We start from the raw sequence: 26479 nt of genomic DNA, 5'->3' as shown, positions 1-26479 counted from the left end.
TCTAAGACATTGGGCAATTCGGTGTCACGTACTTTAGCAATAAGGGAGTTTACACATACAATCTGCGCATAGGCAAATAAAGGTAATTTGTACCAAAATGGTAAAAACCCCAGGGATGAATACAATGATATGCGCTCATGAAAGTTATGTAACATTATTAATTTATGCACCAACGGTACATTCTATGATACGCAGGTGGAAGTATTCTTTTCAAGAGGTCAAACAAAAGGTATTCATGAAGCACGTCTAGGACTATGGCAGTTATTATTCAAAGATGCTCAAATTGGAACTTCTCCATGTGCAAGATCTATGGATATTTGGGGTCATTTGTTCCATGTGCTATCTGTAAACTCCCTTATTAACGAAACAATTGACATGATTGAAAATGGAATAAGTTTCCTAATTTCGAAAATGAAAGAGGGTTCATAATTTCGGATGTTCGTAATTCCGAAAACGGTAGAGGGTTATATTTGATTTTCGGGATTAGGAACCTTCGGAAAATTACAAGCTACCTACAAAACATAATTGAGCAAAGAACTCATCATTAATCATCGATCTTTCATTTGCATGTATGTATCAATGAGAAGTAAATCTATCTCGATCTTTGCCTTGGTCTTCAGGCTAGTCCTTCTTATAATTTACACATATTAAAGAAAAATTATCTTGCTACTAACATGTCTAAATAACAATGATAACTGAAGTGAATACTTGTCAAACGCTAGAATAAACTGTATGTAAATTAGAAGGATACAAAAGAGGAAACAATTAACTGGCGTACAAACATTACGAAGACTGAGATGACAATATCTGCTTCATCGATCATAATGCTTTATGGTGTACACTCTACTCATTCGGAAGCAAATCGTTGGTCCTTAGATTAATGGTCAAACTTTTGACTATTTCATTCCAGAAATATTCTTGTCCTCTTTCGTCATTTGGCCAGTGAAGATAAGGTCTACCATCACTGAGATACAACCTCGCCAGGAACGGTATCTCATCGTCTGGGATGTCTTCGAGGAAGACCACCACAACGAATTCGGTCTGGGTGTCACTGACATGGTCCATTGCAATACGGAACTTGAGCATGAACCAGCGATCGCGAACGGCGGCTCTGCTGAGCACTATGACAGTCTTGTAACTCCTGCTAACCACGTAGTCAACCGAATCCAAGTAGTGCATTCCTAGAACAAGGTCGTCATCGCCAACCACGTTTCTCTCGAACTGCGGTAGCCGTTCTTCAAAAGCCGGTTGGAGCTGTTCGCGAATCCAATGTTCATCGTCGTCGTAGAAGATGATGTTCATGTCAAACTCGTAGTCGTTGTGGTCTCGAGCGTCCCGTAGCTCGTTGTACCCGAGGACCGCCAGTTTCAAGAGATAGAGTTTGAACCTTAACTGCCATCGATTGTGATACACGAATCCCACAACGACCAAGAAGCAAATGGCGGCGAGTGAAAGCACACAAAACAAAAGAATGTTCAGCCCACATATTTCATTGGGATCAAAATCAAGCAAAGGTTTCTCCCCAACGGAATCTAAAGATGCTAACGAACATATAGTCTCATCCGTTTTAACCACGTGTATAGGGCCACTTAGCCAATCAAGAAGCCACTTTAAATCACAGTTGCAATTGATTGGGTTGTTTGAAAGATCTATGGAAGAAAGAGAGGGTTTGATTGGTTGGAAAGTGCTTTTGTTGAGACTGGTCAATTTGTTATTGGCTAATGACAGAGTTGTAAGTTTTGCATTGTTTGAAAATATAGCTCCATCGAGATACGATAGGAAGTTTCCTTGAAGGTTAATGCTTCTGACTTGAACCAACCCTTGAAGTAAATCCTGATGAAGTTGGTGAATGTTGTTTCCTCTTAAACTAAGCTTCTCGAGCGATATCAACCCAAAGAAAGTTAGGTGATGCAGGTTAGAAATATCGCATTCCTCTATACTCAGTTCTTGCAGAGCGGACAGCTGTCTGAAGATGGAAGGGGGTAACCCCTTTCCAAGATAAGGATTCTCACTCAGATCCAAGGTTTTTAGGTTAAACAATCTATCAAAAATAGATATATTCCCCATGGCATTCCAAAGATTCGATACATCAATCATCGATTCAATTAAATCCAAACTCACAAGAGATCTCGTTTCTTCAAAAGATTCTCCGGGTTCCAAAGGGCTCCAGGGGGAATACACATTGTTCATGGAAAGCCATTTTAAAGCGGGGGCGTCCAGTCGCATTGTAAATACATCGCATTCAGATATATTGATGGCTTGGAGCTTATCAAGTCCCGATAAAGAGTTTAGTTTAAAGGTAGCAAGGCGTTCGTTGGAGTACAGGTTCAAGTAGGTCAAATTCCTTAGACCGAGAAATGTACGTGGATTAATTTCTGTCAAAGAATTGCCAGGTAAGTGCAGTTCGACTAAATCTACAGTCCAAGTGTGACTATCAGTGTTTACGTCTTTTAACTGGCAATACTCCACTCTCAGAATTCTCAAGTCCAGCATACCCTCAAAGTAGTCCGGTTCGATCCTGGTTATATAATCATTGTCGAATGACAGTTCATAGACTCTAGTTAAATTCGAGAAGACGAAAGGATACAGAACATTCACTTCGTCATACATGTATGAGAATTCAAGAATATGGATTGGCCAATCAAGCAATGGATCAAAGAAATTGTCCGGAAAGGCAGTAATAGAGGCATTCACTATCAGAATTTCTTTTATTTCAGAATCCAGTATTCCGGAGAACAAGTCTCGGAAAAAATCGAATGTCAAGGGATAGTCTCCAACAAACAATGTATGGACATGTAATAATTTGACTACATTCGGGTCAACCGACAGTAAAGGGTTACCTAATAGGTCTAAATGTCCAATGTGACACACCAAATCGAAAGAGTCTGCATTAATATGTTCAAATTGGTTGTCTGACAAAGTAACAGTCTCGGATGTACCACAAGACCTGACATTGACGACTTCGAGGTGATTGAGGTAAAGTTGCACGAGTTCCAACCGTGGGCTCCATTTTAGAATGTCGTTTGGGAGCGATTGCAAGTTCGATGACTGCAAGTTCAGAGTAGACAGATTTCTATTCCACCTAAGAAGGCCTGCATCTGGAAGCACAAGATGTGGATTGAAGGAAAAATCTAGGAACATCAGATCGTTGAGGGGGTGTAAAGCGGTCCGTTCTATCGCCCTGATGTCATTTCGGGAAAGGTCCAAACGAGTGACCAGAGGATATCGCTTCAACGACCAGCTCAAGAGAGAAGTGATGTTGTTCCGAAACAAGTCAAAACGCAGAATATCTTCAGAAAGGTTTTGAGGAACAGAATTAAGACCCCTGCTCCCACAGGAAGCTGTCTTTAGCTCAATATTCAGTTCACATCCCAAGGTTTCCCAATCAGATGTTGAAGGGGTCAGTAAAGAATCTCTTCTTAACGTCTGTAATGTCAAGGGTAAAAGAAGACAACATATCACACACGGGAGACTAAATAGACCGACGTTAAAAGCCATCATGGTGCTAGCTAAATTTCTTCTCGTTGTCTGTCTAAAGAGATGATAGCTAACAAATGGACAAAGCTAAACTTAACGAGTCACAGATTGATTATTGCTATTCAGAAGCTCTTTAAAAAAAAAAGAACAATCAAACGGAAACTTGAGCAATAATTGTTACAAGTACTTCCCGAATTGGTCATAGAAAGCTAAGTAAAACATGATTTCGAATATAATTGTCAATCGATAACCGAAAGTGGCTTACAACGGTTTGCCACCTTTAGATAATGTTATAAGCATTCATATACAGTGACATATACTGGGGGCACTTATGTTATTTTTTTTTTATAAATCTCTTTCATCAGTGCCGGCGTCAATAAAGGGCGGGGTGGGGACATACACTAAGCCAATAATTTCATCACAAGAAAACTCCTGTACAGATTAAATAATTTTGCAGAAAATGTTGTCGGTAAGAACTTTTAAAAAAAGTGTTTATATTCAATTTTATTTAACTTTATCTCCGGATGTTTGGCATACGCCTTTGGTTTTCAACCCCTATCCCCCAAATAAAAAGCGTTAAAAACGCCTTTTTTAAATTTAAAAACTGCGTATAATTTTGAAGCAGTCAAATGAGTGATAGACATATCTTTATTCCAATCATTTTCACCATTAGTGTTTGTCTAATCGCTTAGAAACTTACGACTCCAGATTTTTACGTTCTTTGGCTTACCCAGGGGCGTACGCAGGGGGGGAAACCCCCCCTTTGGTAAAAAAAAAACTAAACCCCCCCCTTGTTTTTGTTTTTGTTTTTTTTTAATTTAAAAAAAAAAAAAAAAATTATGCCCACGGCTAACGTAAAGTGACTTTACCCCCCCCTCCAACGAAAAAAAGTGTCCGCTTACCCCCCCCCCCCCTCCCCCCCCCCCCACTGAGCGACTTTTCGGTTGGCTGAGTCGTTGCGATTTTTTTTTGGACTACCAAAAAAAAAAAAAAAGTGTCCGCTTACCTACCCCCCCCCCTCCCCCCCCCCCCCCCCCCCCCCACTGAGCGACTTTTCGGCCGGCGCGATTTTCAAATTTTCGGGAGCAAAATATTTTGGGCCAGATTTAAAACCCCCCCCCCCCCTTGAAAAAATCCTGCGTACGCCCCTGGGCTTACCTATCCGCCTTCCCCCTCCTTATAGTTTTAACACTTATCTAACACGCTATTGAAACTCAAACAATAACATCTTACAAAGTAGTTGTCCATTAAAAAGTGCGTCCCAGAAAAATGAAACCGAGAATTATCGATGTTTTATCATAACTTAATTACAACTTTAATTAATAAATGACTAATAGGCCTATTTGTAAAGCTTAGATCCTCCTCTTTTATTGGATGCAACTCATATGATGCATATTTTACGCATGAGTGATTGAACAAAATTTGAAGAGAGGGTACCAAAAGTCATTTGGCGCACGTCGACCCTAACCCTAACTCTAACCCTAACCTAACCCAGCATCATGACAAAACCAAACTGCACATTACTGATTTCTGGAGTTAGGTGATTCCTTGCTCTCTGAAGTAGAACTCGCAAGATGATCTTTGTGATATGGCTCATGAGACTTATGATTCTATGTTGCCCGCATTCCACTGCTTCTGGTTTCGTAGGAAGTGTAATAAATATTGATTTACACAGGTCATCTGGAAACTTTCCATAATCATAGATCTTATTTATGACTTCAGTTAGTTTCATGACACCATAGTTATCCAATGCCTCGATCATCTCCATCACTGTCTACTCCATCAGGACCAGCAGCTTTGTTCCTCTTTGTCATACTGATCGCTGACCTCACTTCTGAGAGCAGAATCCTAGGTCCTTCGATAGATCCTGCACAATGTATAGGTTCTTTTCTTACATCGTGAAAAATATCGCCAATGTAGTCAGTCCATCTGCTCAGTATCTCTTCCTTTTCAACCAGTACTGATCCATCATTTGCCTTGATGCATCCCGACTTTGAGCTCTGTAGTTACTTTCCAGAAAGATCATTTACCTTCTTAAAAACCCTGGGATCGCTTGCGTTAAAACTTCTCTCAATCTCGACGCGCTGTTTGTTCAGCCATTCCTCTTTAGCTTTTGTGCAGTGGTCGTGAATTTCTCTATCTTACTATCTGTGTTCAATTCCGTCTCTGTCCTTGGTCTTCTGCCTTTTACTCATCTTCGATAGGATCTCCTCTGTCATCCATCTCTGTTTACTTTTCTTTTCCTTTTTAGGTGATGTCTCTTCATCTGTTTCTACAAGAATGTCCCTCATTGATTCCCAAGTGACCTCCTCTCGCTGGTCGATGAGACTATCAAATCTGTTTTGGATATTCGCATATTGGAGGCGAACATCTCGATTCTGTAACTGTTCGAAATCTACCTTCTGGATTGACTTGGCTTGTGTCGTCTTCTTTAGCTTATACATTGCATAGTTGCCATAACAGGAATGTGATTAATTCTACACTCTGCACCCGGATATGTTTTTAGCATGCTTTACCCCTCTTCTGAATCGTTCATTTATTGTGTTGTAATCGATCTGATTTCTTACACGATCCCCAGGGCTTTTCCAAGTATATATCCTTCTTGGATGTTCCCTGAACCATGTATTAACAATGACACTTCCTTTGGCCTCACACAACTCTACCCATCTGTTACCTCTTTCATTTCTGTCTCCAATACCATATGGCCCTACTGTTCCACCATATCTGCCTCTTCCCACTTTGGCGTTCATGTCATCCATGGCAATTACAATTTCACTTGATTTACATTGTGATTTGGCTGCTTCTAATTGATCATAGAAAATGTCAATCTCTTCATCTGTGCTTTCCGATGTGGGTGCATAAACCACTATTATCGCCATGTTGAAAGAATGTTAACAAAACGAAAATCGAAAAAACAACAACATACAAACCAAGGAGAAAGAAAAATCACAATCAAAAATCAAAATAATGTTTTTTTTATTCTATCATTTATAATGAGAGATGATCCCGAATTGAATATTGATTTGTGGCATTTTAATCCGAATAGATATCTTCTTTTTGGAATAATGTGCATGAAAAACGCAATGATTTCATAAGCCTATTTTATTTTGTAGGATTGATATTTTCTAACAAAATATTATTCCTATCTTTTCTGGCCCAGCCTCTTAATTGTGTCTATGGTGTGTCAGTCTTTCCATCTATCTGTCTTTCTTTGTTGGGTTTACATGTCCTTCACCATCGTGGGCCCTCTTTCGTAACATTTTGTTATCAATAACAAGTTACAATAGCTTTTATAAGCTACTGAAATCGTGGCAACTGATTGGCTGAAAGCTAATTTGTCATAGCATTCGATCATTTGTTATTGATAACAAGTTTGTATGAAACAGGGCCCCCTTTCTGCTTATCTCTCCCTTGTAAATTCTCCTTTTCCCCTTTTTAATTTTTTTCTCCTCACTCTCTCCACACTCGACCCATTGTCTCTCCGTCTCTTCAATTGACCTCTGCCATTTTTGCTCCAACTCTTGTACATCGCATTTTTTTGGTTTCCTTAATTTCTCAGTTTTACGTAGCGGATCAAATCTGTTTCTCTTATCCGGTATAATTATATTGTGTTTTTATTCACTAAATCTATTTAAAGCCCGAGAACATTAATGTACGTCTACATGTATTTCTAACACTATGATCTATATATCTTAATTGTTATTCCGCACAAAATGAAGAAAACAAACTGTATGTCATACCATTTATTTTATATCAAAACATTGGGAAGTTCAGTTTTTATCTTTTTAACATTTCAATAGTCGTTGTGATGTTGTTTTTTATTTTTTATTTTTAAAGTGTAATTGTTTTTAGATGTTTTAATAGAAAAAGTATATTTGTAGTACTGGAAATAACCTCTCGAGCTTTCGTGGGTTATCCTGTTCAAGCTGACTTGATTTTGATCTGCTATTCTTGTAGTCTGTTGTATGTTGGAAGCTTGGCGAATAAAAATTAATCAATCAATCAATCTATGAAAATGAAGGAAATTTACATTCCATTCATTAAAGAAAATTGAAGTGAGAGTGTCTTTATATTCAAATAAATAAGAATATTCTCCGACATGCTTGAATTTGTTTGACCGTAACGTATAATATTGCAAAACATAAATAAATGAACAAAACGAGAGAAGAAATGGTTGTCGTGATGATGATGATTATGATAATGATCATAATAACATATCCTGTGTGAATGATACATTCTTGTTAACCAAACAAACACAAGGAAATAAATGCCTAAAACGCGATTACTCCTAAAAAATGCATTAAAATGACAATTTCAAGTGATGACCGTTTTGTATATTTATTTGTTTTTTAAATATTTGTTTCTTTATGCTTCCTTTTTTATCGTGTGTGCCCTAATTTTCCAAGTCCTATAATTGCTTGGATCATGCCTTGTAACCAACTATCTCTCACGAAGCTATGATAATGACGAAATAATTATAGATGGCGGTCATCTTGGTTTTTTTCTATGTCACCATGTTTACGTACCCCAAAGTGGTGCTTTGCTCCCCGTGCCACGATAGTCATAGAAATACCCTTTATCCTCACACAACTATTGGTGTATCGTGGGTCTATTTTTAGGGGGTGGGGAAGGGGCCTTGGGGCACTATACGTCACTACGGAAAGCATGAATCTTAGCAGGTGGACGAAGAGAAAAGAGCAGAGAATGAGCGGTGATGGGTGAAGGAGCGGTCTCGTAATCCTCTTTTTCCTTCCTTTGGCTACCTCTTCATTTGTCTTTTTCTTTCTTTCTTTCTTTCTGTCTTTCCTGGTTCTTTATTCACTTTTTACTTGTGTGGGGTCCATATGATTGGAGAGGGCTCTGCTCCTTAGCTATGATACTGCGGAAATATACGAGTGTTTGGCTTTCAATGATATAATAAAGGATCATCCTGACCAGGATGAGTCGTAAGTCTTTTCATGAGACCCATGCTTCGAGATAGGATCTTAAAATGATTTAGATATATCCATGAAGATCTAAAAGTATCACATACTCTCAAAAAATAATTATATCATAACTTTAGCAAATATTAACAGCCATTTATATACAGGCTGTCACCCACTTCCAAACATTTAACAGTACCGTGCATATAAAAATCTTGTAAAAATTCATTTCCAAAATTAGTGACTATGAATTTTTTTCATTATTGGAAAAGAAAATTGGCACAAATAAATCGTGATTATACAGTGAAATTTCCTAACAATCAATTCCTTAGAAATTCCCGGAAAATTCCCTTGTTGCATTGAAACCCTGCTTTATCACAGCTATAACAGAAGACACATAGTACATCGAAGTGAGACTATGAGATTACTCAACCTTGTTATACTGTAGTAAGTATTTTACATCGAGGTTCTACTCGAGTAATATAAAGAAAATCAACACATTTGACTTCACAGACTTGTTTAATATGATATAGTTGTATTTAATATGATACACTGTATATTGTATTGGGCGCAGTAGATGATAGTCATATAGTATTAGTAGATATATATATTCGGGCGGCTAGGTGCCCGATTTCAGGCTCCTTGCCGCCCAATATTATTGTGAGACAATGTGTGACAGGTGTATAAATCTATTTTTTAAGAAAAGGGATGTAATCATGAACACAAAGAGACAGAAAGTATGACAGAAATTGAACAGAAGTTTGTATAATTATATTGTTGACCATTTTCAGCATTTATACATCTTTCATCGTGTAGAATTTCATACACAAACCATTATTTTCTCAATTTATTTAATTGGATTGCGACAAGTTTTGTTACAACATGGCATAGATTATCATATTTATGCAGACGATATTCAACTTATGATTTCCTTCAATTCAGATCAAGCCGCTGCAGAACGAGCCGTTCATCGCCTTGAATCTTGCATGGCTGACGTTCTTGATTGGTTGCTCGCACATTCCTTGAAATTAAATTTAGACAAATGTGAATTCCTTATATTTGGTTCCAAAGTACAGCTTAGTAAAGTTAATATCAATTGCATTTCATTTTCTGGCCACATAATTCACTTGTCACAAACGTGTCGCAATCTCGGTGTTATGTTTGACTCACATATGACAATGTCTAACCAAGTTCTTAATATTTGTAGATCTGTAAGGTACCACTTGCGTAATATCGGTTTTATTCGTAAATATTTGTCCAAGTCTGCCACCGAAAAATTAGTTCATGCTCTGATTTCCTCCCGTCTTGATTTTGCCAATGCCCTCCTAATCAATCTACCCCAGAATCTAGTGTCCAAGCTTCAGAAGCTTCAAAACGCTGCAGCTCGTATTGTTTCTCTGACCACCAAGCGTACCCACATTTCCCCAGTTTTGCAGTCGCTACACTGGCTCCCAGTAAAAGATCGCATTGTTTTCAAAATTTTGTTGCTCACCTTTCATTGCGTTCACGGCTCTGCTCCTCAATACCTTATCTCTCTAATCCAAAACTACACTCCTGCAAGACCTCTACGCTCATCCACTTCCAATTTTCTTGTAACCCCCAAAATCACCAAAACGTGGGGGGAAAGATCTTTTGCATACTCTAGTCCTAAATTATGGAATGGCCTTCCTGAAGACATCAAAAAATGTTTATCCTCTGATTCTTTCAAAACTCATCTCAAAACTTTTCTTTTCAAGTCTTGATCTTTTTTCCTGTTTACACGCGCCTTGAGCACTCCACAGAGTGGATTTGGCGCGATATAAGTTACATTATTATTATTATTATTATTATTATTATTTCTCAAGAGCGATACAACCTTTGCAATAAATCCATTTGCATGACATTTAACAAATAGGCAACCATGTATTTACACAGAAAGACAAATTATATACAAAGAACAAATATTTCATATTGCAACTATTTAAAGTAGTAACACCATCTAGATACCAACAATTTACAGTACATACAAGGAAATAAAATATTTTATATAGAATTACAACTGTCAGCTATTCAAGCAAAAACCTCATGGCCACTTAAACTTTGAAACAGAAAATACATAAAAATAAGTGCAGTTGCTCATTTCAGTCTCTTATCCGTTTTTTGTATAACGAAATGTAGAAACGATTTGTACAAAAAATACAGAACTTAGAGATTTACTATACAGCGTACAATAACGAGGCGATTATATATCTTTACAAGTACATTTTATTGATATAATTTATATCAAAGTTGCTTACTAAAATGGAAAGAAAGTGAGATTTAGTAAAATATGAACACAAGGAAATGTGAATGACTTTTTTTAGACTCAGCAACCCTGCTTTCTCATTACAGGAACATTGCATTTTGATTATTCAATTAAATGTAAATAGAATTAAAGTAAATAGCAGAACAGGTGGTATGAATTTTCCATGTGAGGAACAATAAAGTAAAGATAGACCAACTGTTCGTAGTCCTATTTCCTAAATCATCTTTGACGTTAATTATATCGATAGGGTGGAATCACGATTAACAACGGATTGTGAATCCATCGTATTGACGTTTCTATATCATGTCTTTATTATTATTACCCCTCCTTTAATTGCATGGGAGCCATTACAGCATTCGAGCATTCATAATGAAAGATTTCCTGCCGGGTACCATTTACCTATACCACACCTGGGTGGAGTGTGGCAAATGCAGACTTATGTATTGCCAAAGGTAATTAGTGCTGCGATAGGGACTCGAACCCTGTACCTCGTGGTTCACAGTCCGGAGATTTATCCACTAGACCACTTTACCTGTATATGCTACAACGAGAGTATGCTAACATTAATTTGTCAAATGATGTCTTCCTTTCCCCGAAGTATTAAAGGGAGCGCAGCTTGGCAAATACTGGTTAACGCCATCTACGTCTTCTTTTTGGACAACTGCACGTAAACGAATGGACTTAATTAAGTGTAGTCAGCTCCTTAGTCTCTACATGGTCAGCGTTCGTGAAACAGACCGAAGTTCTCCTTTAACGCTTCGGTTTCGCGTATGTTGCACGCACTTGATTGCTGCGGTCGCGTCGTCCGTAGTCAATACCCGATTGGCCCCAAGCCAGGCCACGGGAAAGTCTCGTCAGGCTGCACTCCCTTTAAGAGTAATTGCAAGCATCATTGTATACATGCTTCCAGTCACATGTTAATCATGGTATTCACTGACGTTTTCACTCGTTGAGATCATCCTGACTTCATCGGTCGACGATGACGTCACTTTATAAGTGTAGGATCCCGCCGACAGTGGAGAGGTTCGCAGCGGATTTTTGCCACTACGGTCATCATTCTCACCAGGAGTGCGGCTGCTAAGTGAGTAGGCGGTAACGGTGGTCGGCCGAATGGCTGGCGGTAGCATGCCGCTAAGCCGATTGTAGTGAGGCTTCATTGATTTACGGACATCCTCCTGCCGTGCGCAGAAGAGAATGAAGACCATGAGACCTGGTGATTGGAGGAGAAGAAAAGAAAGAAAGTATTTAAGGTGAAGGAAAAACAAGAACATTGTCATTTGTTTACTTTGCTCATAATCAGATGCCGTCTGCTGAGGATACTTTGAGGCAGGATTGACAAAATTGTACTTTTTTGTTGCCTGTCAGCCAGATTTATCAAAAGCATTTATTTGATGGCACCCATCGTAAATTACTAATTTATGCACACAAACATGAGGGGCAAACATAAATGAATGAAATACTTCTGCAATGAGGACGCAATTGTAAGTGTACCTTGTAATGAGTTTGCCACACAGAAGATTAGCTGAAAAGCAAATGTAGCGTCCTCTATTGCCAAAAACCCGAATACCCAGGTAAGCCCGAGGAGCACTGAGATTGAGAACGCATTGAGTAGTCTCGTGCGGAGCTGCCGGTAACGGGCGGCCGCTTTTTCCTCTTTCTCCATCGGCATGGTGCCCCCAAGGTTGGCCTTCCATAACCGCCGGATGACGAGGATAAACATGATGAAGTTGAAAGATAGGACAAGCCCAATAGGTAGTAGGACCCCGAGGTAGAAACTCAGTCCCGGAGTCATGAAACAACTGTAGATAATAATAAAATATAATCGGATAATTAATGATAAGAAAAAACAATTCATCATGGCCTGTCTTAAGGAAATTGACTTGCAAAAATTATAAGCTAATAATTATTTGTACAAGTGGACTGACCTTGCAACAGACTGTGAGTGCGGGCAAAGGCCTCCCACATTTGACCATCTACCTAGCTATGGTAATGATAATGGTAGATGCACCGAGGGGGAACCCGGGGAGGGGGGGGGGGGTCACTCTCACACACAAGTGCTACCAATCCGTGTCCATCAACATCTTAAAAAGACCATAATGGCGTATCGGACCTTTTCTGAAATGGCCCTTACGGCATTTGTGTCGCAAATTTTCCGAATGGACTCTAAAAGGCGTATCACTAATTCTAAAGTTAACACCTCTAAATTAATATAAATCGCTTCGAAAACCTTGACGAAAATGCTAAATGTACTATTTCAATAAATACCATAAAAGCTGAAACAAAACTTCGAAACCTGTGTACCTGAACAAGTACCCGTTTTGGGTTTTTATACGATCAGTGGTTAAAAAATCCCCCCCCCCCCCCTTTTAAGGAAAACGCCGACGACGCCGTATAGTTGAAAAAGACGCCATTTCGACGCCCTTTTTTGGACGCGGGTGAGTAGCCAGTCATGTTGGGATTGACACTCCTCCCCCTGGGGGAGGGACCTGGCAAAGACCAACTGCGTAGCTCTTACTTGGGAAACAGTAATGTGTATGACTTGAAATGATCACATGATGAACTGATAAACCATCCGTTTACCACGCCTTTCTAGACGGAACTGATAAAAAGGGGGATGGGCATCTAGGAAGCAGTAGAGATAGAAGTTAGAATATTGAAAAGGGAAAAGAATGATAACGATATCACATTGGAGAAGAATTTAGGAATATGAAACCTTGACCTTTTTTCAGACTTACTATGATTTATGAAGATAGTCTTCCCTTCGCATGCCTACAGTAACCCCAACTACAACCAATGGTGCACCTGTAACAAAAAAAATAATGAAAAGTGCTTTAAAGTTACATCAATTCACAAACACAAATTATAGCAATTCAAATAGTTTCATAGAAAATCATTGAACTTTAATGAAAAGCATCCAACAAGAATGCGTTCTAGCATCCAGGCAAGTTAAAAAAAAGGGTGACGAGATAGAAGTATTCCTCAGCAACTAACCCCAAGCTATGACGCAAGCCTTTGTAAGAAAACACGGGCCTTCCTCATCGAACACACGGACGATCATCAGGTACATATTGAGCGCCTCGGCCCCCATCCACATCATCGTAGTCAGTGTGAAGTAGTGAAGGAGTGCACCCACGGTCACACATGCCACGTCCATGTGGGCTGCGTAGTCGATCCCGAAGAGAAGGACAAGGTAAAGACAGAGCAGCGAGACGCAGAAATGGAGTAGGATACGACGTGGTCGGCTGTTTCGTAGACGTCTGAAAAAAATGACATATATATATTTATTATTTTTAAAAAACATTGGAGATGAATGACACATTAAAAGTTTGAGAGTAAAAAATAAGAATTAATATTCGTGACTATTACTTAAATGAAAAAAGTTATTAGTCCCGGAACAACAGAATTTTGAAATGGAGGGAAATCCCGCCAAATATTATACACGCATGCTTTAAGTATCCCCCACCACTTCAGAAAGGGGCCGTGCGCTCGAGCGCCGACGATTATTTCATTTGGAACAAGAATTCAACCAAAAGAGTTAAGAACAGGAATGCTCCTATTTGAAGCCTTAACTTAAAAAAAAGAAGAACTTTATATTGCAAACAACAGTGACAACAAAATATTGAATGCTCTTTGCTAGTGTACATGAAATGAGTAGGCTTATTTCTGAGTGGTTGCTTACTCTCACACGTTTTAGAGCTTCGAGCAGCAATGAAAATAGGGGAAAAACTTTTTTTATGCAGGAGGGGGATTTCCCAATGGCCCTTCATGAAACAAAATTCAGTTGTCTATACGAACAGTCCAAAGCTGCGAACCCAACTTAGGGTAAAAATCAAGCGATCATGCAAATATATCATGTACAGAGACTTTAAAAAGAAAACTCGCGCATTATAATCTTCATCACCTATGGAATTAAACGACGACAATTAATATTATAAGTAATGTTCCATTTGAAAATAATTTCTAATGTATCCAATTGTGAAAATCACTTTAAAATAATTACCTAAAAATCTGGACTAGTATAAAGAGAAACTTACTTGAATACCATGAATACGATGATTGTGATGACAAGTGCCGCGATAGATACTGCACAGCCAATCTTACTAAGGATATCTAGAGCGAAGTCAAACTTATCCTGATCATCCTTATGTTGACCAGACATATCCTTTTATAAGGTAAAGAAGAAATAAATGATCGTAGTAATCATCTCAAATACGAATACAATTTCGATGATTTATACCAAGAACGTTACAATGATTTGTTATACATAATATTTTCCACTCCCTTGCACATCTTCCATGTACAGTGCGTCCCAGAAAAAAAAGGAACCCGAAAATAAACGGCTATTGTAAGAAAAACTGTTATCTTTATAATTTTTTTTCTCTCAAAGTACAAGTACAAGTAATATGCCTTCAAATTATAATATAATTGCATTAATCCATACCAGCTTCAACATTGTTATACAAATGGTATTTGGAAATCCGTTTGTGCCAGATTTTGCTAAAACATTAAACACGTTAGTAACACATGAAAATGCAACGGTAGGGAAATGTAATCTTTAAAAGATGATGGTTAACGATATCCATCGTGTGATTGTATGCATTCAAAGATATATAGGGGCAAATGCACATTCCGGGATGAAAGGGGCGTACAAACTCATATTTTACCAAATTAACGAATATCCCTAGAGCAATTAAAAAAGTACCCTTTTTTAAAATTGAAATTAATGCACATCCTGAGAGATAAGTTACATATTCTGATGGTTTACTTTCTACCTTATACGTGCCCAGTGGACCATACCTTTCCCCATTATCAAAATGTAAGTTTATGAGTTCGATAACTTCCGACACACTTACTATCAACACAGCAAAGTTTGTCAAATGATTACAGGAACAGGTTATCGAATCCCCTCTGACGTCACTAAGAGTACATCCGTTGTCCGACCAATCACCGACGCCGTCTCTCAGATCAAAGTCCCAGTACACACACATTGATTGGTTCAAAGTGCTGTTTTCTCCAACAGGCTAAGTAGGTAAGTGTATGTAATTTTGTGGGTAATTATACATACTATTACTAATTGAATCTGATTCAATATATCAAGAAGCTTTAAGTTTAATTGAAATTGTAGTGGGTTTCTTTTAATAGGATACAATATCAAATATTTGTGAGCCTAAAGTTTGGTACTTCTAGCGACAGAGCGTGCTTTTTAAATGAAGGAGAGTTTTGAAAAAATGCATAACATCAAATCGTTTCTGAACCTCAAACTAATAGGTTTTAAAGAATGTTTTGAATTAATGAAATATGACTTTAAAAAATATTGTATGTGTGTGTGTGTGTGTGTGTGTGTGTGAGTCGTTCATACTGTATGTTTATCATGTCAGACATTAATTAAACACACCAATTTATTGCTTTAAATAATCCATTGAACTGGTTAAATGTTTAACATATGCCTACTTTATTTTTGAAAAAAGATGATGATGATGATGATAATAGTGATAATGGTAATGATATAATATAATAATGTAATTATAATACAAGTATTTATAATAATACTAATATTTAGCCAAGCATTAATTCTGCTCTTCCTTCAGGCCATGTATTCATTTAAGCCAACCGGGTTGAGGGGGACATACAGGTAACAACTGAATTATTCATACCCTTTGTAAATTTGATGTTTTTCAAGAAGGAAGAATGAAACTTGGACTGGTTGAATTAGGGCATTTGTTTAATACTTTTAGACGTAAGCTTTGATATGTTACATTCTCAAGAAACATAAACCGGTACAAATCAATTATTCACATCCTTAAAAGTTACAAAACTTAGAGGTTATAAATAATTTAGTTGTTACATGTATGTGGGTAAAACACCATGTCCATGTTGTCCAATGATGTCAGCACCCAGCAAGGATCGAACCAGAGACCTTCCGAATGAGAGTCTTGAGCTGTTACTTATCTACCACATTGCCCCAAAATGATCAGTGAACATTCTATGTTACACCCTGCATTTCTTGAAAATCAGTAATTTCCGTTTGAAAAAAGAAGAAGCATATCTTCAACAAAAAAAAAGGTTTGCTCTAAAAATGTGTAACAAAATCCTTACAATTGGTGCGTTGAAGGTGATCTTTACTGGTTCAGTAAGGTCTTGCACGTTCACACCATCAATTGCTGCTGATATAACATGGCCACTTGTCTGTGATCTATTCGCCGATCTGAAGAGTGCGTCCCCGTTGAACGTTATAAACCGAACTTTCGTCCCTGATAGAAGAACAATACAAAACTACATCAGCTAACGCCTATGTTAATACATGTATTTCAAGGTTACATCAAATCTAAGATTGTATACAGTTTGAAAAAGGGACTAGTTCTCACAAAAGTAAATATTATGAAATATTACCCGACCAAGGTTTGTGAAATATAATCATTGTCAATACTAGAGATAATGTATTCAAAAAGTCCACCTTTTGCTTTCTTCTTATTGATTAAAACATTTTTTTTTTCAATTTAAGATGATATCAATATAATTTTACCAGCGTGAACATGTAACCTCTTTAATATTAGCCTCGACTATATGATCAGTAAGGAAAAGAGAAGCTACGAAGATAATTATAAACAAGGAAATGAAAAAACGAGGCACTGTACACACCTGGGCTGGGAATCCCTTCTACAACAGGTCCGGCTTGATTGAAAATGGAAGACGGTAGCTGAATAGAAGCGGTGGAATCCCCACCACCATCAAACTTGATCCCATTATCCATCGCAGTGGCGTCTAGAGTTCCCGCCTGAACGATCATATTCTCTGCTGTCAAACTGAACTCGTCACTGTTTTGCAGGGTTAATGAGACTTGTTTCTCGACTGAATGCACCACGCTGGAAGATGATGCGGCTAGCTCTGGACTACTGGACTCCGAGTCTTCAAGTGAACCGACCAGGTTACCGACTGCTTTGACCACACTCGTAGTGACCTGTGACAGTATAAGATGTTAATGAATTTAGAAAACAATCTTCTTTAACTTTAACTGTTCAGTTGGGAGCAGATTTTGGAGCGGAGTTGGACTGTGAAACGTATAAATATTTCTTGTAGGAAGTTCAGACCGCGGCTACGAATGAATATCACTGTATTTCAAACACGTTCCAATGTATTGAAATGCTCGTAGTGTCTAGGGGACTTTTGTACCGAGATACATGTTTAGAGGGTCAGCTTGGGAAGATTCTGATGCTCATCTCGGCAAAGTGTGAGAGTGACTTTTGAGCCCATAATACTCTTTACCGAGTAGGGTGCTAAACCATTTCCGTACCAAGCTTGGTCCGCCGATAAATAACAGACCGAGCTTCTGATGAGCCGAATCGAACCGGTCACCAAGTCACAACCGAGTGGGCAATTCGAAAAACATGGCGCATAATAACTATGAATATTGCATTCTAATTGACATTTTAACATTAGACTTAGTTGTTAAAAATTACAAGATTGAATGCTATTATTATCGTAATATGCATAAACTCAAAGATTAAACAAGTATTAACAATTTCGATCGGAAAAATCCAGGCCATTCGGTAAGATGTCCGATGTAGTTTAAAAACGAAGCAATGTAATAGAATAGCTCACTATTTAAATGTAGTCAATATTATAGACGATTCTACCCTGAACTCCTGGTTACCCTCTTTTTAATATATAGGTTATATTCTCTCTCTTTTTGCAATAGAAGATTGCATTCATTGATGTTATGAACTTCAAAACATTTGTTTAGATGACAGTGTACTTTGTATTTTTGTCTATGAGTGCATGGCCATTCCTCTTCTACTTCCAGGTGAACATGAACAACAAGAATAGCTATCGAATTGAAACATTAGTAAAACAAAGTATTTTGGCCGAATACAAAAAAGCTTGAAAAAGCAACTGTTAATTTTATATTTGTTTTCTTTCCTCAAGCTTTTGATAAGGTAAACATTTCTTACGTTAGGCGATGGTGAAGCGACGCCGACGATGTTCTCCAGCGTCTTGGAGATCGCATCAACCATTTCGTCGTCGACAGTGCTGAGGTTGCCAGTGATTTCTTCCAATACGGCGCTGACCAGAGCTACGTTGGCCTCATCGACTACCACCTTGTCAAACATAATAGAAATTTCAAACTATCACAGTTATCATAAATGTTTCTAGTTGATCATCCATTACAAATGTTCACTATCATAGACGGAAGGTTGAGTGCAAGAAGCGCAGTGACCATGTTAGCGATGTTAAAGAAATCGTTTAAACGAACGCCCACATACTTATAACCCATAATTGCTACCTTGGAATATACATGTATGCCATTATTTGGTTTTCAAACTATAAGAGGCCACTAAAGAACTGAGCCCAAACTATCCAGAACTTTACCACACACAAGTTACCTGACTATTTATTATATTGCTCTTAAATTTGGCGACCTCATTATGCACACCATTGTTGATTATTGCAAATAATTTCATATAAAAACATGAAATCGGTTAGAGTGAATAGACCTTAATTCGTATATCATCACTGGAGCTACATGTTACCAATGTGGTATGTACCTTTGCGAGATCCGCTGGTAATATCAGTGTTGTTGGTTCTCCACACTCCTGTATATTCACTTCTCCCCAATATGCATGCATCCTACGGTTACCAAGACACACTCGTTCTCCTACTGGCTGGCCAGCTGAAAGAGAAGAAGAAAAAAATATTTTGACTTCTTCGTGATTTAAGCATTTTTTTACTACCCTTACTGTATATGCTTCTTTTACCGCAGATCTGACACCTGACTAAGAATTTTGATATATAACAGCCTCATAAGACCTGAAGGGAACGTAGCCAAATTCCTTGGTCTGGTAGATGTCCGGTATAATTATAGTGGACCGTCAATGTTGGTGTGTTTGTTCTGTTTTGTTTGTTAAACCTGACTGCTAAGAAGGCATGTGCTTGTAAGTGAGCAACCACGTGACCGACGGATTTAAGTCCTCTCCGATGGACTTGGTAATGAAGATTAGTGCCTTCCCAAAGGCACTAGCGTATCGACTTGGTTTCGAACCCGAGACCTACCGGTTACGAGACCACTGCGACGCCACTGCGTCACCACGCCTCCGTTATGCACCTACATCTTCTGGACAGCGTCTTCTTTACATGCACATGTATGCCAATAGTGGTTGCACAAACTCACATCGTGGTGCCCAAGTCAAGACTGAAGAGAGCGAGTAAATCATTACATATAAATACCACAAACCTTATTTGACGTTACTTTGACACACGTCCTGCATAAGTCTTTATTCTCTAGAAGAGACATCTCTCAAGAGTCAGGCACAGGAACGTATCATGTTTCGAAAAGACAAGAAAGTGTATCTATTGCCTCATTAGCTGTTGATTTTTTTCTCTCTAATTTCATGGAAATACTGTTTAACTGTACTACAAACCTTTAAAGGAGTTGAATGGACATACAATATCCGAGGGAACTTGAGTGTTCTCAATGGATGCTCTCCATGTTATTGTGCCGTAAGATGACTCAGTTTGTTCAACCGGACATGTCCCTGTAAGCAAAGAGAAAAATGAAGGTGTGTAAGACGAATTCTACATTTGGAAGAAAGAGATAAGAAAATTCAAATAAAAGGGGTAACATTTTTTTTAAAAACTATATCGGAAGGAATTACTGCGTTTTAAATATTTGGGAAGGTCAATGAGTCGGTCATGAATGATAATCATTGTAGACTTTGTAGTCACATTTATAGTGTTTGTCAATGATTATTTATCTTTAATAGGCATATAGGTGCAGCCATTCTTTTGATAGAACATTTGGAGATAAGAATATTCTTTCATTTTATTTTAACCCAACGTATCTCTAACTTTCTTATTAGTATTCCTATTCTTTTCAAACTTTCGTTATTCTGTTTCTCTTTTTTTCTGCTTTCATTCAAATAGATTTATTACAAGGGTTGGATTTCCCTATTAGATAAATTTAAGAATTGTTGACACACCCCAGGTAATTTGCAAGGGTGAATATAGTCTACAGTTTAATAGACCTTGACCTACTTCTTCGTAGACTTGCACACGACACTTCCATCTCATTGTATGGTGGGGCAGAACTTGGAGTGGTGCACGTTTGTGGATGCAGACCGAAACCCGCATTGTACAGGTAAGCGACACGGTCTCCAACTCCGTAAACCAGAACTGTGAACACTGTCTCTCCTGCACCTGTTACTTGCGTAGCTGAATCGCTTTTCAGTACGTGACTACCTTCCTCGATGGTCACCCAACGATTACAAATCTGTCGGTTGTCGCTTGTGACGAGATCGTACTCGATGAGCCACGGTACCTATTAGTTGGGTCAATATGAAAGACACCCAAATATAAACAATATTGGTAACATTACAAGGGGGGAAATATTCTTCAGTTATATATAATCGCTTCTTAATCTAAATTTATAGGTAGAAAAAGAGCAAACATGCGGACTGAAAAGATGCATTAACAGACATTTAAACAAATAAGGGGAGGAGGAAATTTGAGAGAAATATTTTCTCCAACTTGTGCGAGCAAGGAACACCTGTGAAACTATGCTCGTAACGAGGAAATTTAATGAGGGTATTAGCGGTTGTAATACCTCAGCTACACCACCGAATCTCCTCCAACTGACCGATGCGTGGCCATTCTCTTTAAAGTAACTTTTGTTCAATCTCTTGTCATTTTAGGATTCGTTTGGTCGGTGTGACAGGAGTGGTAGTCCTGAATGGTCTGGACAAGGGCACTAGCTCTCTGTCCAAGTTTCCCGTTTCCCCGTAGAGACAATTTAGAATTGAAATATAAAAGGACTACACATCTTACCTCGTTATACTTGTAGTTTCCAAACTCGATGTTAAGAGACACATTGCATTCAGATATCACACCGATATAGACTGTGGAGATCCCTGCTGCGGGGAGGTTTAACACAGGAAACTCCACACGCGATACATATTGCTCCCAAGGGGTGACTAACAGCATGGCTGGATCCCCTGGTCTTTCGTCTGTGGACGTTCCTTTCGAGTACTGCATCACCATGACTGGTTTGGTCGCTGATATTGAAGTCATGCTCTGACCGGCCATATCTCCTAGATAGTGCTCCCCCGTGTTCAAGTATATTTCGTGAGTCCCCAATGATACCCTTGTATTGTTTCTTCCGGCAACAATTTGGTATTGATATCCGGACAGTCGATTGACGAACGGGCTTAGAAAAAAAGAACGTCCCCAGCGATCAAATGGAACTAGCTGTTCGGCGATGTGATCGCAACGCGAAACGCCTTTAGGAACATATGAACAAAGGCCACCGACAGTCACTGCGATCGGCGTATTGGCGGTAATTCTTGTTCCAATCATATCGTCTTGCAGTTTTTCAAGTTGTAATGTTTCATACGATCCTAAGGTATATACAATAACACTTCCCGGTGAATACGATTCATTAAGAAATGCAACGCATCCGGTCAATTCTAATTTAACTTCAGTCGGTTCGTTAAATGCAGACATCAGAACGAAACCCCTTTCTGGTTGCGTAAGGGTGGCGATAAAGTATTCCTTGCCCATATGCTTGGTCGGTAACACAGTAAACATTGCCATAGTGTAACGTTTGATATTGTAAGCCGTCACTGAGACATCTTGATCGGACCTCACCACGATGGTAGCGTCCGTTACCCTTGCTACCCCAGTCGTGGCAAGGTCAGGAGAAAGCACGAGATCATAGGGTGCTGATCCGGGTGCAAGGGTGAAGTTGAAACCCATGTTCCTCAACGGCACATTGACCGCAACGGAAGTGACGTTGGTTGAAATGGCCTCCACAACGATGCCGATCGTAGGTTGGGTCTGGTCGTCGTAATTTGGCGGGATGGCAAACACGAATTCTCTACCGAGATTGTCTGCTCCAAACGGTGCTACAGGTACCACTGTGTATTCGTAATGAGAAAGAAAGATCGATGAGGTGTCATTAAAATGGTAGTCATCGATCAAGAATATGGAACAGTTAAGAAAAATCATCTTAATCTACACAGTGTCAATCAATCGAAGGTCATCGAATGTTTTACTAACTAGGAAGTATATATATCCAAATGTAAATATTTAGAAATATGAAACATGGAATGTCCTGTGTTCTTCTCCACTAATAGGGACTTTTAGATTTGCGTGGACTGATACATGTGACGTCCATTCAAGGCAGTGCATTAAAAGGACGTCGATCGTAGCAATCCCCATTGTCTTCGTGCGAATCTAAAAGTCCCTAATATCATCGGGACAACTTCGAAGAGAACCACTCGGACGCTACAACCTCGCACCAAGACAACTAGCCCCTTATAATCATCGATCCCTGGATAAGTACGTCCGAACAACAGACCCTAGAGGCAACGAACCTCCAACAACTACCCATGAGACAAGTATTATTCATAGACAGCTCACAGCTACCATACCCCCTGACTGAAACTATTCCTCCCTTTCTAGTTATGATTTAATGATTTTATCCCGCCTCTCTTTCTAACTTCTTTTTCTTCAACATTGAACGGTTTTTAAAGAGGGCTCTATTTCAAACGAATCTTCAAAATGAAGCAGAGACACGGAAGATTACCAAATTTCCCTCGAGAATTACAATCGCAATCTAGACCAACGTTAATTGAAATGTATATGTACTACGTGACTGTCTTCTGATAGCACGTTGAAAGTTTAGAAACATCCAAGAGGTTCAATGGGAAGACAACGGCTTGCTTACTGGATCCTGTAAACCTCCAGGCTTGTGTCTTTCTCCTACATATTTAATACAAATCCTTACAAGGTTGCATCCAAACTCTGGAGAATTGGGGAGGGGGCAGCAGCCTTAGCTCCTATTAAGGTGTACTTATTGAACCCCCCCCCAAAAAAAAAAAATAAAAATAAAAAAATAAAAATAAAAATAAAATAAATAAATAAAATACATAAATTAAAAAATTTAAAAAAAAAAAAATAATTGGAAAGTTATCAGTCAGCAACTGTTTTCGGGCTGAAATAAGACATAAGACATTTCAAGTTCAAAAGTTCAAACTGATTATGAATTTTAATTATAATTATAAACTACCAAAGTTGGGTATACTTTATTGTATACGCACTATATAAACCATATCATTATGTGCCTTTGACTATTCTACATATGCTGTACAATTCATCGATACTCCTTTACACTTTTTGTATTGCAATATACTATGGGCAGATTATAAGGTACGTACTAATAAGAAAGCAATTCGTTTATTTACGAATGTTGGATTTCGTGAAGACTATGACCCATTATTTGCAAAGTTGAAACACTAATTGATTTGATGTCAACCGTTTACAGAAAGTACTGTTTATTTTCCGTTTGTATATTGGTCCTACCCGTCTTGTCACCTTTATTCTATTGAATAAAGATATCCAAAAAAAAATCGAATAAATCAAATATATTTCTCTTAATCCTAGAACTGCAATGGAACTCGATGTCCATATATACTTTCAAGAATTTTGTTAAATCGTTGTTGCTAAGCAAGTACTAAATATAGCATTTTGTTGAATTCTGTATAATATATTGCACAATGTTCTTATTTTGTACCTGTACTTAAATGTTTTAAAACACCAATAACCTTCCAGCGCCGTTGCCGTGTACGTGGATACTTACACATTGAATTGAGATTAGTTATTAAAAATATTTGCAAACTAAGTTCTTTATATCAACATCCTACTATCAATTTATGATGACACGTAAATACTTGATGATGAAATATGGTTTGGGGGATGGCATCTACCAAAGAACTTCAAGGCTACTTTGATCAAATATGAAGGAAAGGAATTTTAGATGTCAAATGAACATGTTCTTTCTTCTATTTTTGCGTGGAGATAGAACATGTTGGAATGAATAAGGGGGTGTGGGTGTGGGTGTTGTAAAGTATCACACATTTACATGACATTTCAAGTTTAATAATGGATTCACTGCGCCGCCGTGACTCTAAATGAAGGCACGAATATTCCGGCACACAGTTTGGTTAGGTTTCGCTTTTCAAATTAATGGGAGTGATAAAGATTACAATTATCTAAAATTAAAAGGAAGATCAATCCGAGAAAAAATGGACAAGACTGTAATTATCAAGGCAAATTCAAATGTGTACCTATGTTCTGCAAGTTCTAACGTAGATAAATCGTGCTCTCACCAAAAGAGAATTCATTTATTTGGGCAGCATGCATGCACGTCTCCCACTTCCCTCCCTTGAATTCCCATGCAAGCAGTGTATCAAATTTGAGACATTTATTTGGTCGTTTAAAGATACATACTATGTCCCTTTTGCAGCCATCATCAAATTCTGTAGAACTTTGCATGAATTATGAATATGTCATGCATGTCCTATCTGTGTAATTTAAACATTAGCAGTGTCGTAGTAGTCAAATTATACAAGGAAACCCTTTTGCCTTCTAGACTTCACTGTCATACACTATTGAGACATCTTCTTCTTTTTGGTGGTAACAACATACATTAAATGAACTGTAGCACTGGTACTGTACATGGGCATTTGTCTACATCAAGAACCCACTACTTGTAATGGCCAACATCAAACTAATTGAATCTTTGTGCATGCACAAACGTACGACCATTCGGTAAAAGGGTCTGATAATCAGACTATTACTTAGGTAATTGCTATCACTTAAGTCGATTCGACAACCAATGGTCGTTATTTATTACTAAAAGCAATTTCTAAGCCCTTTCGTTTTGAGGGAAGTTCTAAATTAGTATTGTCTTTCAAATGCCGTTGGAATTTAAACTTTTCATTTTTTGGCCTGCAAATGGGACATAGTACCTTTAAGACTCAGTCGACATGAGCTGCCAACCACATCTTCAATAAATATCTACACGTCAAGAGATTTGTACAAATACACACACGCACACACACACACACACACACACGCACGCCATCAATCAATATAACAGAGCAAGCAATATGGCTGTTCGCTGATGCTCAAGTAATAACCTTGCCTTGGCTATAGAGGCAAAGATGGAAGAGGTAATCTGGATGAAGGATACAGCGAAAAACGAAAATGATCTATCGTGGTCGTTTACTTGTTTACTCGAATAGTGAAGGCAGGGATGGATGATAGGTTTGCGAGCGCCATCTGATGACGTCAGCTCAAGTCGGGCGAGTAAAGTAAACATTGCTAATGTCAGCTTACTTGAAGTTAAGATTATTTTTAAAGGTAATACAAAGTTTTGGTATGGTGTCATGAATTTGGTTAAAATGAACATATTGGAAGCATATGCGATCCTACAATATTCATTGATCGTTGTCGCGGTTGAAATCGAGTCTAAAGTTATGAAATTGTAAATAATAAACTCTTTATGTTGTGTAGCTCCCTCTCAAGGTCAAGATATTAATTAAGCCATAAAACAATGTTTCTTGACTAAAATTGACCGATTAGCTATTTCCGTTTGGAAATTATATATCACAACTACATATTCCGAGGTGTTCATGGTCGCAGCTACCACTGTACGGCCGTAGGCGCTATTTGAAATTTTATTTTTCAATTTTTCTCGAAAGCAGAAGTGTTTTAGGGGCTAAATTTTCTAGTGCTTATGATACATCCACAGGGGCATCCAAATATATCAAAATTGTAAAGAATCACTATCCACCCAATTTTCAAAATTTCCCAAAACTTTGTATTACCTTTAAGGCTTGAAATCAAGTCTACGTCTCATAGGAATATAACCTTAATAATCAGTATATACAGTGTGGTATATTTCTCCCCCAGAAGACTTACAGCTTTAACAAATATTTAAACACTAAGAAATAAGGGTGCA

The 26479-nt window shown here is 38.2% G+C and overlaps 2 protein-coding genes across 2 annotated transcripts; both read right to left on the bottom strand.

Annotated features, from left to right (window-relative positions):
• Positions 1-659: 659 nt before the first annotated feature.
• LOC115920022 (toll-like receptor 4) lies at positions 660-2187 on the bottom strand. Its single transcript, XM_030974874.1, has one exon. It carries the CDS (start codon positions 2095-2097, stop codon positions 844-846), a length of 1254 nt encoding a protein of 417 aa, XP_030830734.1. The 5' UTR covers positions 2098-2187; the 3' UTR covers positions 660-843.
• Positions 2188-10236: 8049 nt separating this feature from the next.
• LOC100889988 (adhesion G-protein coupled receptor G6) lies at positions 10237-22746 on the bottom strand. Its single transcript, XM_030974407.1, has 13 exons — positions 21502-22746; positions 20713-20995; positions 20100-20213; positions 19227-19351; positions 18633-18779; positions 17323-17641; positions 16780-16934; positions 15537-15704; positions 14718-14845; positions 13675-13940; positions 13419-13485; positions 12175-12482; positions 10237-11893 (listed from the first exon to the last, which is right to left on the bottom strand). Exons 1-13 carry the CDS (start codon positions 22678-22680, stop codon positions 11601-11603), a joined length of 3552 nt encoding a protein of 1183 aa, XP_030830267.1. The 5' UTR covers positions 22681-22746; the 3' UTR covers positions 10237-11600.
• Positions 22747-26479: the final 3733 nt, after the last annotated feature.

The sequence above is a fragment of the Strongylocentrotus purpuratus genome, unplaced genomic scaffold, assembly GCF_000002235.5.
Source record: "Strongylocentrotus purpuratus isolate Spur 01 unplaced genomic scaffold, Spur_5.0 spur5_scaffold_7, whole genome shotgun sequence".
Lineage (NCBI taxonomy): Eukaryota > Metazoa > Echinodermata > Echinoidea > Camarodonta > Strongylocentrotidae > Strongylocentrotus > Strongylocentrotus purpuratus.
The sequence above is the reverse complement of the archived record's forward strand: the minus strand, read 5'-3'. Positions and strand labels throughout refer to the sequence as shown.

What these genes read in the sequence shown, in the direction of transcription:
- LOC115920022 (XM_030974874.1), bottom strand. Translation starts at nt 2,097, where the DNA reads ATGATTGATGTATCGAATCTTTGGAATGCCATGGGGAATATATCTATT.
- LOC100889988 (XM_030974407.1), bottom strand. Translation starts at nt 22,680, where the DNA reads ATGATTTTTCTTAACTGTTCCATATTCTTGATCGATGACTACCATTTT. An exon ending in TCACCTTCAACGCACCAATT is followed by an intron (nt 15,705 to 16,779) that starts GTAAGGATTTTG and finishes TTACCTACTTAG; the next exon opens with CCTGTTGGAGAAAACAGCAC. An exon ending in CAAACTTTGCTGTGTTGATA is followed by an intron (nt 14,846 to 15,536) that starts GTAAGTGTGTCG and finishes ACCTTATAAAAG; the next exon opens with GATATGTCTGGTCAACATAA.